Raw genomic sequence first — 13,923 nt, forward strand, 5'->3', positions numbered from 1 at the left:
TTTGTGTCTGTTCCAGTTTCTTAATGTTTTCTTGAGTTGATGGGTCCCAAACAGAGGATGCATATTCTATTATTGGCCTAACCAAGGTTAAATAACATTTAATTTTATGTTCTTATTTGATTTATAGAAATTTCTTTGAATATACCCTAATGCTTTGTTTGAATTTTTTAATAGTTTCATATTTTCATCAACATGGGTATTCCATGACAGTTTTTCATTTATTATAACACCTAAGTATTTTGCGTTTTTAGTCTGTGTGAATGGTTTACCATGATTTAGATAAGTGGAATTAATTTGTTTTAATTTTTGTTACTCTTAATAGCTGACATTTGTCTGAGTGAAAAGACATGATCCAATTTAATTCCCATTTCTGTAATTCATCTAATTCTCTTTGCAAGATTTATGTATCTTGTGTTGTTTCTATTTTTCAATATATTATGCAACCGCTTGTAAATAAACTGACTTATGTTCCTGAACTGATGCAATTTGGTAAATCATTTATGTAAATTAAAAATAGTAGTGGACCTAAGACTGTTCCATGAGGTTCGCCTGAGTTTACTGTTATCGGTGTTGATTTAGAGCTATTTATTATTACAATTTGTTCTCTCTCAATGAGAAAATCCTTAATCCACTGATGCAATGGACCATCAATGCCAAAATATTTTAGTTTTATTATTTTTATTATAAGTACACCTTATAAGATCTAGAATCTAGACGTAATTCATATTAGAGTTACATAAAAATAGAAGCAAAGCTTAGATAATCTATTAATATATTTAAAGCAACTTTAAATTTAATAAACTGCTTACATTTCATTACATGACTACGACATGTTTTTTTTTATTGAATAATTCTAATTATATAGGTATAGGCCTTTAAATCCAGACTTAGAAGACGATACGCAAAATGTTTCATGAACATTAATTTATTAAATTTTTGGATCAATATGGCCTTACATTTGGAAATGCCCGAAAGCGATAGTCCTTTCAAGAACGCGATTTTTTCTTAAGGTTGACCACAAAATCCTTTCCCATGTTTGGGTAGAGCTGCAAGGCAGCAGAGGTAGCCAACTAATGAGACCCTCCTGCCGAAACTAACTGGTTTAGGTGTCACTTACTTGCTTTTGTCCCTTCTCCTGTTTTCTCAGTTTTGTCGGATTCAATATCTGAGCCACTCTGACTAGGCTTGTGCTTAATGTCATGAATGGATAATTTATATTTATGTCACATGATAAGAGTCTATATCTCCTACTTTCACCAAGTTTCTACAAGTTCGAAATCATATCTACTTATTTGGTAAAACGTAAAGTTTCCCTTTGAGACCTTGTGATTTATAGGGCAGGTCATTGTTTCTGTGGCCTACGGTTAACGAGGGTGTCATGTGGCCAGTATAACGACCAACCGCCATTTTTTTCTCCAACTAATGTCAGGTACCCAGTAGAGCTGGGTGGACTCAGAGACGCCTAAAGATCCCGAAATAATTTAAAATCCCAGTCAGCAGGATTCGAAACCGGGGCCCCCGGTTCAGAAGCCAAGCTCTTTACCGCTCAGCCACCGTGCCTCTATTTACTGTTTCTGAATATTTCAAATGCCATTTTTTATTTTTTTTATTGCAGAGTTAGTTGAGCTTCCGCCACGTAAGTTTTAAAATATCTCTTTCATCACTTCCGCCTCCAAAAGACTCTGTGGACTTTTAGTTGAATTAAGACTTTAATTCCGTTGCTTCATATTGATCATTATTTATGAATGTAAAGAAATTATTTTAGTAAATAGTGGTTGAACAAATTCTGCAATAACAAAGTTACTTTAACAAACAATATAAAACAGTGTTCTTTAAAAAACAATTCCCTCCTTATCAACCTAATGTTGGTCTCTAATTTCTCACTCTCTTCATTTCTTCACAAATGCCATGAGTTATCCAGCGAGCTTGCACAGTCAAGTTCTCCAAGAAAAGTCCAGTTCATTTCCACACAAGATGGCGCGCAACATGTTCATGAACGTTTATTTCTTTATTGAACACTTTATTGAATACAAAGAAACGTTGGAGTCGAGTTCTGGAATATCTGCTGAAAGCGTGGTCAGAATAGCCACATTGAATTCTAAGATGATCATATTTAAAAAAAAACAACTATAGCGGTCAAACAAAGTGTTTTATTACGTGGCCATTAACTTTTGTTTTCTTTTCCAAAAGACATGCAGACACTTTGTTCTAGGAATATCGTTAGAGCCGTTCTCTAAATACCAGCTCAGTGTCCAGGTTGCACCCAGTTTCAAGGAAGAGTTTGCAAGCTAATATAAGTTGTAAACAAAATGGAGTAATTTAAAAAAAAAGTACAAATCAAGACTTTGAAGTATTCTTTTTTTTAGCAGCTCCCAAAAGGGGAATAGCCGCTATTGACTTTGTGTTGTCTGTTTGCTCGTCCGTCTATCATTCCTGTTTAAAACACATGAACTAGAAGAGATATTGAAAATCCGACATCATAATATTTTAGACCTGGTTCTGGTACAACAGCTACGTTTTTCTTTGTCTGAAAGCGAATTATCTAATTTTTAGAAGTAAATATGCAAGCAGGTATTTTTTCATAAAATACACCATTTTTAAAATAATTCACTATTAATTAAAAAAACACAAAAACACACACACACACACACACAAAACACCAATGAAATCATTATACTGCGAGGAACATTTCCAAAGTATTGTCTGTAATCATACAAAAAATCAATTGCTTGTATTACTTATAAAATTAAGCGTGTTCTGTTAAACATTTTTTGTTGTTCGTTTGTTCTAAGGTAATGGCGACTGGGGCTCGTGGACACAGTGGAGTTGCCCTTTGAACTGTAAAGAGAAACAGATGCAGAGATTGAGGTAGCTACACCTAAAAATATCAACACTCAGTGGTTATAGACATTCATATGTTCTGTCTTCCTCTACCGTTATAGTTCGATTTGTTTTGACTTAGGTGGAGTTAGTGTCTGCCAAAAAGACGTTTCTCTTCTAAACACTTTAAGATTCTACCATCCTTGTCTATGATTTAACCCAGTCGTGTTGTCTTACAATAGTTGGCATACAATAAAGTAGTAAAACATAAAAGCCCATGTGCATTACCCTAACTCAGTAAATTCCTAATTTTTGACCAAAAAGGTGCTGTAAAAAAAAATATTCAACGAGCCTTTGTATTGGAAGGTTATGATTGTCAGGGGAACAAAGAAGTTCGGTGTCTGTTTTTGTAATCGGTGTCTTGTTACTTCAGTTTGATATTCTATAACAGTGATGCTCAACCTAATTCGACCTGTGGGCCATTTTAATTTCTGACACTTGTTTTGCGGGCCACATGAACGAAAAGGTAAAAGAAAAAAAGAAATGAAATTTACCTTAATTTGAAACTATTGGATTAGAAACCCGTGGATCTATCTAGTAGGCCTACTTACATTAAGGAATTGGATATAATGTTGTTGATTTTTCACCCTGCAGAAAATGATTATTTTCTCTACTTAAAATACATTGTAACTGGCTTAACCAACGACTCTTTTTCTTTTAGCTAACTATTTCTTCCAATCTCTAAGCGTAGTTTAGCAATCTTTTTGTTCATAATGACGTTTATATGTTTTAGTTGTTATTTTGTTTTTTTAAGTTACATTTTATTTACAAATCAAATATATTTTTTTATTATTATGCTCCACACAAAAGTCAAGATCTGTTCACTTTTTCTGGAAGATTCCCATTTATAAACGCACTTATGTTAAAGGTCTTGATACCAATCAATTAAAGAAAAATCACGTAGGTAAAAAGTCTTTTTTTTTTGGAGGAGGGGTTTACACTTTGTGCCGCCATTTCGGCGGGCCGGATGGAACCTCCTCGCGGGCCGGATCTGGCCCGCGGGCCGTATTTTGGGCATCACTGTTCTATAACAAAAATGGAGTTTTTCTACAGAGAGGTAGTAAATGTTGTTTGCATAACTGAGATAGGCTAGAGCAAATAGATTAGAACTAACAGATATTCAATTTATAACATATTCTTTGGCAGTGGCGTAGCTAGGGTGGGGGAGGGGGGGTTCCAAATTTGAAAATCCCCCCAAGCCCCCACTAGAGGGCCCCCTCAAATGAGTGTCCGAGATTTGTTTTTACATTAAATATTACGCCATTATCTCATGTCATGATGTCGAATCTCAACATGCAGGCGCCTCAAAAGAGGCCAAGCCCCTCCGTGCCCCCAATTTCCCTAGCTACGCCACTGTCATACATAGCTTATATAGCAACAACTACAACAAAAAGCAACCTATCAATAGAGTACACTTTATTTTAAAACACACAGTTATAAAAGTAAAAGGGTTTAATTTTTACATGTCGAAAACTAGTTCGGTTTATTATTGAGTGATGAACAAAAATCAAATAAAACTTTGAAAAATTCAATGCTTCATTGTTCGATTCTGACAAACAAATTTTCTTAGAATTTTTTTTTTTTGTGTGCTTTTGTAAAGAGTTTGTGACAGTCCCGCCCCTGAACCAGGAGGACTAGAATGTTTTGGTCCACCAGTACAACTTACTGACGATAACTTGTGCAATGCTATTTGTCCTAACGGTAAAAATATTGTATTCTATTTTACAAAGCATATGTCTGACTCTGTCTGTCTGGTCAAAAGTTTGATGACGTTAGTTCTCCCGCACCCATGATCAGATCAAGTTGAAATATTGCACAATTATTCATTGGCATGGACAAGATAGGAATCGATAAAAAAAATATCCAATAAGTAAATTAATTACTGCTTATTAATTATATTGTTTAATACCAACAAGGAACATTAATCCATCAGTGTTCACATATATGGCAGCTATATATGCATCAGAAACATGGACAGTGTACAGTAAACATGCAAAGAAACTGAACCACTTCCACATGACATGTCTGAGAAAAATACTAAATGTCAAATGGCAAGATAAAATACCAGATACTGAAGTCCTTAGAAGAGCGTGTCTGCAAAAGCATCCACACAATCCTGATGCAGTCCCAGCTGCGATGGGCAGGTCACGTCTACAGAATGGAAGACCACCGCATCCCTAAACGACTCTTGTATGGCCAACTAAGCGAAGGAAAGCGCTCGCAAGGTGGTCAAAGAAAGCGCTTCAGGGACACCCTCAAAGCTTCTCAGAAGGCGTTCAGCATAGACACAGGCACCTGGGAGACAGAGGCACGTGACAGAGCATCATGGCGTCGCGCTGTGAAAACTGGCGCACAGGTTGATGAGGAAAAAAGAACAACGCTGGCAGAAGAAAAACGCCAGAAAACAAAAGCAAGGCCAACGACACTGGCTCCAGCTGGAATAACCTGCCCAGTGTGCGGCCGAACATTCCGGGCTCACATAGGTCTCACCAGCCACATGAGGAGGCCCAAAACACCAGTGCAAAGCCCTCAGCCCCCTGGATGACAAAGTGGTCATCATCGAACCACGATGGACGAACTATATATATATATATATATATGGCAGCTATGTAGGGTTTGGTCCCATTAAATATTTGTACATGCTATTTTTCCTACACTCTTTCTCGGATCAAGTTGAAACTTTGAACAGTTATGTATTGTACCTAACGAAACATGTCTCATTCAAAAGAAATAACCAATTAATTATTGGTAATTAATTATTTTGTTCAATATTGAACAAGGGAAATAACATCTACATTATTGAGAGATATAGTTGTAAGTGTGGATTTCTTCCACTTAGATACGTTTTTTTAAAGGATTTTTTAAAAATTTTGTTTCCATTCTATTCTAGTCTAGAATAATTTGAAAAGCTAATAGTTTTTGCGAAAAGATTTCGCTTTATTATTTAAATCCTATGTAGGAGCTTTATGTGTTTTAAGCAAAATGGAAGAAAATGTAATATCCTGCTAGCATGAGGTCGCTTCTCTTCCCACATCCGTTTGTGAACGTAAGCAAACACTTCACATCGACGTTGACTACTGGAAGACATCACCCTAGAACGCACTATGAGAGATATGACAAAGAAAGCTATGGAGTAATGACCTCAGCTCTGGAAGAAAGCCCAAACATGCATGGTTCATCAGCCTCAAACAAAATCCCACCTTCTCCTGTGATGTAAAGGCGGACTTGAATGTCTCTCCAGAGTAGGGTTCTACAAGCATGGGAACAAGTGTTCCACGAGTTCAGCCCTCGTCGTCTCACGTCTCAAATAGGCCAATGTATATCTAGATCTAGATATAGAAAATAAACAGTAAATAGAATATTATCATTTATCATTGCGTGTAGAGAAGATGGCGGGATTAAGTGTGTATGTATCTGATGAGGCGCTATGGAGGGAGGTGTTTGGACTCCACTTTTGGTGTCTACTTCGTCATCTTTCTTTTTTTTTGAAAAAAAAAGGGGCGGGGGGCTATAACATGGTTTCAATTTATGAGCTATTAGAATCATTCAACGTTGTATTGCAGACTGCCCCAATTATAAATGGGGTCTCAACTGTACCAAGGATTGTTCCAATTGTTTTACTCCTTGCGACAAAAACAAAGGAACCTGTGACAGTTGCAAAGCTGGCTTCCACATTCCCATGAAATCATGCACTTATGGTAAGTAAAGGGCTCATATTTTAGTTATATCTTTTTGTGTGACTGTAAGGTCACAAAGCTGACAGCTCCAGATCGTGTTAATATATATTGCTCCTCCTTCGTGGTCGAAGATGAGCACATTTCTTATTTCCTATGAAACCAATGATGACTGTATGTCCAATCCTCACTTTAAAAAGACGGCCGTATACGTGGCGTGAGTAGGTATGGTCAGTTGCAGATAAGCCTGCTTCTTCTCTCAGTTTTTTGTTGGTTTGGCGCTCTTTCGCCCTGGCCACTCTTCTTGCTTCAAGTCCTGAGACTCCGAGACTCACAGCTTCACGCCATGAGGAGCGATCGAGAGCTAGTGCTTCCCAGCCTTGAATGTTAATATCACACTCATTGAAGTTGGGGGTGTATGGGGGTTCTGTAAATGTTGATAAACAAAAAATGTGAACATGGAAATTCACTCTTTCTCTCCTAATTGACGATGCCAATTTATAAACTTTAATTTGTATTGTGTAAAAAGAGCATGCATTCTTCTATAATTCAATACGAAATATAACATTTCTGATATCAAACAAAAAGTTAATGAAGTTTAAGGATAGTGAAATACAAATGAACAAAAATGAACAATTCTATCGGCACTATGAAAATAATTGAGAGAAAGAGTTAAGACACTGAAAGGTATGTAATTGGTCCATTATCAAAGGGAAACAATCGAAATAAAAGCGATGGGTTACTTTAATTTGACACTATCGACACTTTCTAGATTTGTTACCAAAGTTTTACATAAAAAATAATTCATTAATTTTATATTATAGTATTACAATCTCCTATTACAACATGATTGGGACATGAAGGAACAGTAGAGCCATAGATCTTAAGTGAAGCGATGAAATATATTCCTTTTCTTCCGTCTCTAATGTGCATTCTGCAGAATGTGACAAGTATTTCTTTGGATACGACTGTCGGGGCAACTGTATTGACCGTTGTGAGGGTCAAGATTGTGTGGAGAGAGTTACAGGAACCTGCCCAGGTTGGTCATCCAATTACTTCTTCTAAATAAGTTTTTTTTACTTATTTAATTTATTCTGCTGCTTTCATTAAAGAGGTATTGTCACGTGATGTAGCAGAGGTATTGCCACGTGATGTAGCAGAGGATCACTAGAGACATGCCAGGTCCAATGAAGCACAAAACGTTTTTTTTGTTGGCATATCCTGTCACTCTATTATTCCAACTTTATGTATTGTTTTCCCAAGTCGTATACAGAATATTGGGTGAACGATGTGTGGTCGAGAGGCTAGGCTTGAGCTTGGACCTGGCTACCTATGAAGGGGGCTCGAGGAAAGACACCCGACCCGAGCAGAGTTGTCTTCACTGAACGCCTAAAGGCAGCATAGAAAACCTTCTCCTATATACCCCTCCGGAAAATAGTGCGAGGCCGCTTCAGACAAAAGTGTGGGACAATACCTTGCTGACTATAACAAAACCAAAGTCTTAGTCTAACGAAATGTATGATGAGCACTCTGAGACAATACCTTGCTGACTAACAATACCAAAGCCTTAGTCTACCGGACCTATATGATGAGCACTTTGCTATACAGAAGTGAAATATGGTCAACCTACTCAAGGCAGGAAAATAGCTAAATATCCGATGTCTAAGGCGGATCTTTACAATAAGTTGGTAAAATAAAATAACCAATGAGAAAGTGCTACGAAGAGCAGCGTGCCCAGGACACCCGATCTGTTATCAGCAGCAGACGCCTTGGTTAGCTTGGTCACTTTCATAGAATGCCACAAGGTCCACTTCCATAAGATATTCTGTATGGCGATCTAACAGAAGGCAGAAGAGCCGCTGGTCGTCCACTTTTAAGGTATACTGATGTATGCAAACGCGACATAAAGCTCTTCAAAATCGATACTAGCATCTGGGACAAAGTAGCACTGGATAGATCCACATGGAGAGAGAGCATAAAGGAAAGGTCTCGGATTGCAGATAACATAAGCAGAAAGAAGGGTGAAAATGTAACGGCGCCTGGTGTTCACAGATGCCTAACCTGTGACCGCATTTGTTTATTGGCCTCTTAAGTCACACAGAAGTTGCAAAGGGAAAAGATGGTCTCTATCATGCCAAAGAGACAGATACACCTCTTCCCCACACTGGTCCACAAATGAGATCGCACCTTGGTGCCATTAGCAACTAGCATATTATAAGCATGAAAGTTGCACTTTATAAAAGCTATTCCTGCTCATTAGTTTAATTTAATGCTATTTATACTAGCTGACCAAACAAGTTTTAATTCTGGTGAAACGTTTCCTAGTATGAGACCAAATACTTCAAGCTTTATATCCTTTCCTTTGTTTCCTTATGACGTTTGAATATTTTTTAAACTTTATTTTTAAGGGAAATCTTGTTTTATTTTTTTACAAAGCTTATATCAACTCAATATGTTTATCTGTCTGTCTATCTGTCTGGTAAAAAGTGTGTACACGTTATTTTTCCCACACACATTCTCGTATTAAGTTGAAATTTCGCACAAGTATTTATTGACATAGACAAGACATGAAGAATCAATACGAAAAGAGTAATCAATTAGATAATTAATTACTGGTAATAAGTTGTTGTTTTTTAAAATAGCAACAAGGGAAACTAATACTTCAGTATTCACAGATATGGCTAAATAATAAAGTTGATACTTTACACAATTATTTATTGTACCTATAAAACCGGAATCAATAAACAAAAAAAAACTTCAATTAGTCAATTAAATATTGGTACGGGTAATCAATTATTTTGTTAGAGATCGAATAAGGGAAAAAACTTGTACATTATTAGTTCATATAGTTTTAAGGATGGAGTTCTTCCCCTTTAGATAAGCTGTGTTGTTTTTTTAGAGGAATTTTTTTTTATATTTTGCTTGTTCTATTGTGATGTGGTTGTTATTGTTGTTGTCACTGCTAGCCCTTCTCTGACACTCTATGTTCAACTGTTGTTGTAGATCTAGTTTACATGGTTGTTTGTTTCAATACTTGTTCTCTGATCTAGCTCGTTCGGTCCCCTGAATTATATCTCGTATCACGATTCAATTCTCTATTATTATTATAAACTACAAAGTGATCAAACATTCTGTGCTCTGACATAGTTCCTGTTTTATTGTGTCTAATGCTCTATAGCCTTTGTTTCTAATCCGCAGCCAAAAAGAGTTATAATTCCTTATATTTCCTTCTACTTCTCCTGCTTATCCCCATCGCCATCTTGTGTTATTTACCGTAAGTATTTCATTTATTAAAGTACACTATTATGTCATAATATTTTGAGTGTTTCAGATAGCCTATTTCATTTAGAGAAAACTGTAGCATACTTACCGTAATATATATAATTAGCCAAACATATTATGACTAACTCGTTCTCTGTACTTACGAAGCGAAATGGTTATTCATGTATATTTACAAAGCTTATATCAACTCATTTTGTTTGTCTGTCTGGTAAAAAGCTTGAAGACATTGTTGCTCCCACACCCATTCTCGGATCAAGTTGAAACTTTGTTCAATTATTTATTGGCAAAAACAACACATAAATCAATTTAAAAAAATCCCCCATTTATAAATTAATTTCTTTTAATTAATTATTTTGTTTGAAACCAACAAGGGCTATAAATCCCTTCAGTATTTACACATATTGCTAAATATGTAGGGTTTTGTCCACTTAGATAACCGTGCACGTTATTTCTCCCACACCAACTCTCGGATCAAGTTGAAACTTTACAGAATAGCAAAACAAAACATGAATTAATTAAAAAATAATATACCAATTAGTCTATTAATTATTGGTAATAATTTTTTTTGTTTGATATTGAAAATGGAAATAACTTCTACATTATAGAGAGATATAGTTGTAAGTGCGGAGCTCTTTTATTTAAATAAGCTTTTTTTTTTAAAAAAAAATATTGTTTACAAAGCTGCGTCTGTATGGTAAAAAGTTTGTACACGTTATTTTCCTGACACCAAATCTTGGATCAAGCAGAAATGTTGCTTGGTGGCTGAGCAGTAAGGAGCTTGGCTTCCAAGCTGGGTTCGAATCCTGGTGAGGATTGTGATTTTTAATTTCAGGATCTTTGGGCGCCTCTGAGTCTTCCAGGCTCTAATGGGTATGGGACATTAGTTGGGGAAAGCAAAGGCGGCTGGTCGTTGTGCTGGCCACATGACACCCTCGTTAAACGTGAGCCACAGAAACATCATCTGCTCTATAGATCGCAAGGTCTGAAAGGGGAAATTTTATTTTTTGACCTGATAACACAAGAATAAATTTAAAAATTATATAAATCAAATATTTCATTAACTATTGGTAATAGTGACGTCACGTGACTATTTTGAACTATTCCACTCGCTATACGACGGCAATGCTATGACGTAACAAGTAGTTCAAAGTTCAAAGCTTATCTAGTTCAACCGGGAGCTTTCTTTAATTATTTTAATATTTTGACCTAAATCCATATATAGACGAGTTGATATTTTTTCCCTTGACCTCACACGTCACTATTAAATGTATCTTCTTAGTTCTTGTCGTGATCTGTGACAACAAACAACGATCCCATAATTCAATTTCTCCCTGTGACATAATGCATAACGTTGCGGTTAAATACCAGCCTGATGTTTCATTGTATTTTCACAGTCAAAAGTATAAACGCCAGATCGAATATGCGGAAACAGATTTTGACGAGTTTGAAAACAGTTTGCTGTCAGCACCTGTTAACCAGGCGTTGAAGTCGACCTCGTCCAAGGCCAGCAGACGCACCGAAGCACGTACCGAAGCTGAAACAATCAATAGCGTGATCTAGGAGGTTTTCCTCTATTCAAAATGAGCTCACATTTAAATCACGATTTTCAAGTAATCGCAGTGCATTCACTTGCATCAGTTTGACCCAGATATTCAGCCACGTTTGCCGCCAGAGACACCTTCACCAAAGAGAGATTTTTTAAAATAAAGAACAAATATCAAACCCGCACACCTACAGTTAGTGTTTTTAAAAATATATTATGTTGTAAGTGGGTTTATTGATGTCTCTGTAATTTGACGTTAACCTTTTTTCTATTACATGAGTTATGCCTTGCGAAGAGATTAGAGACAAGATGATGACCCCCCGATGACCTGCTAACTACTGTCTTCTTATTCTTTAACTGTCAGGTAGAGATGAGCCAAAGGCTCTTAAAACTCTAGGCCAGCCAAAGCGAACAAGAGCTCCCTCTCACCTAATAGTGTGTTCTTTCTGATGGATGGACTTACTCATGTCTATGTTGACATTGTTCTCTCCAGACTCACATCGTCACTTTAAAAAACTAACTAAGACTAAAACTCTATGGTCATATGACAAGGTTCCCTGGGCAAGCAAAAACTTTCCTTCTGGAAACAGTACCAGGCAAAAGAAGACGAAAGCGATGGGAAGTCATCATAAAAGATTGGATGTACCTGTCATTGAAAGAGATTTTATCAAAAGCAAAAGACAGAGGAATGGAGAAAGATGGTCAACAGATCTTTTGCGGTGTCCAACGGTCCAACAGTGAAGGTGCCATAAGTCTTGTGGTCGTTTTTTTAAATAAAAAGTTCGATCGCTACGCTGGTAGGACAAATATCCCTTATGAAGTAACTCTGAAGTCTGGTTTAAAGGTAATCTTATTACTGAGCTAAAAGAAAGCACAATATTGTTATAAACCTGGTGGTGGCACAGAGAGGGGTAGTGGTGTGAGTGTAGTCAGCCGACGCAATTCGCCCCAGGCCAGCGCTAGACGAGCGGTCAACCGTGACGAGCTCCGACGGTCAACCGAGTCGAGTATCAAAAGGACGGTTCGGGAAGGATCGCCGTCGTGAACAGAGCTCATGAGCGTCACGAGAGTTGTAGTCATATGACCACCTAGAAACGTCGAGCGGCGTTCTGTCCGGTTCGAGAAGGCCAGTAGGGACCCTATATAAAGAGCGGAGGCGTCGCAGTCAAGACAGTCGAGAAAAGGGCTTAATACAGCAAGGTTCACGGCAGGGGTTCAGAGCCCGGTTCACTACAGTCCGGTCGACTACAGCACAGTTCAGCGGTGTGGTTCTGTACGGTGCATTACGACGGTTCAGTGCGGAGTACTATCAAGTACAGTTGAGACGAACGGCGTCTTGATCTTGGTCTGCGATCGAGTCCGACACAACGAGCCTAGTGTGTGAAGTCAGTCCTGAACTGTTGAACCCAGTGCAAGCCCGGAACGAGACGGAGAGGCCAGTGCAAGAGTTGATACGGCGGAACGGTGTTATCGAAGAGATATTTGTACAGTCTTGTGTTACGTGCTGCCAATTGTACAGTATTGGCTGTTATTTATTCAACTATTAAAGTGTTACGTTACTTTGGAGCCCTGAGTTGTCAAGTTCTTTAAGTTGGTGGTGTATGGTGCAGTTTGCAGAGAGCCTGGATAGTGAGATTCGTAACAATATGAAAGACAAGTCTTACCGTACAAAGAAAGTGATTAAAAGAACCCAAAAAAAAAAACAGCACAAATATAAATAGCGGCTTATTCATTACAAAGCACTTCTATAAAGGCTGTTCAAATTGTGAGAAGTAACAATGAATTGTAAGATAAATTTCCTTACGGATAATAAAGATAATTCTCTATTCTTCTTCTAGCCAGCTTTATTGCTGCTGAGTTGTGAGCTCTTTTGCAGACTATGCCAAGAAAAAAAGTGTGCTGTTTTCTTCAGCACTGCCGTAAAGGGTGTTGGTTATGTTATAATCATAATAGTTTACTAACCTTAATCATTCTGATAACTGAATCTTCTTAATTTCAAACGCTTTCACTAACATTAATGCAGAGACGGAATGTTGTGTTATATAATTTACCATGTCTTATTGATTACCATAAAAAGGGACACAACTCGCCATCTTTGCTGTAACGGTTCAACGATTTATTACGCTCCCATCTTGATTAACCACAATAGTTATAAGTTACTTCCATATACAGAGTGACATCGCCTATTGAATACACATAGTAAACACTTCTCTGGAGCTGGTGTCATTATCAAGACTGTCTGGTATTCACCAAATACAGAGGGACATCGCATATTTAATACACATAGTAAACACTTCTCTGGAGCTGGTGTCATTATCAAGACTGTCTGGTATTCGTGAGTAGCGAGGTTACTCTGTTCCCGCCTTCATCAGCACATCCTTCTTGAAACGTTGATGAGAGGAAACGTATAGGTGAACTGGACCTCCCGTACATTTCTACAGTACTGAGTACACTGCATGTGGTGAAAAAAACAACAACTCATAGCCCAGTCCCATACGCCACTTCGTTTTCTCACGTGTCCATCGCGTGGTAAGCAGCATTACA

General features: G+C 37.4%; 1 protein-coding gene across 4 annotated transcripts in view; it reads left to right on the forward strand.

The window, feature by feature from the left end:
* The window catches only part of LOC106062124 (uncharacterized), a 60,026-nt gene extending 48,468 nt beyond the window's left edge, over window positions 1-11,558 (forward strand). For all 4 annotated transcript variants that reach the window (XM_056017856.1, XM_056017854.1, XM_056017855.1 and 1 more), the window contains 7 exons: window positions 1,616-1,636; window positions 2,793-2,868; window positions 4,481-4,581; window positions 6,444-6,578; window positions 7,495-7,593; window positions 9,753-9,828; window positions 11,231-11,558. In XM_056017856.1, the coding sequence (XP_055873831.1) occupies window positions 1,616-1,636; window positions 2,793-2,868; window positions 4,481-4,581; window positions 6,444-6,578; window positions 7,495-7,593; window positions 9,753-9,828; window positions 11,231-11,396 (674 nt within the window). In that variant the 3' untranslated portion in view covers window positions 11,397-11,558. The remainder of the gene's footprint in view (window positions 1-1,615; window positions 1,637-2,792; window positions 2,869-4,480; window positions 4,582-6,443; window positions 6,579-7,494; window positions 7,594-9,752; window positions 9,829-11,230) is intronic.
* Window positions 11,559-13,923: the final 2,365 nt, after the last annotated feature.

This window comes from Biomphalaria glabrata, chromosome 18 (assembly GCF_947242115.1).
Source record: "Biomphalaria glabrata chromosome 18, xgBioGlab47.1, whole genome shotgun sequence".
In the NCBI taxonomy this organism is placed as follows: domain Eukaryota; kingdom Metazoa; phylum Mollusca; class Gastropoda; family Planorbidae; genus Biomphalaria; species Biomphalaria glabrata.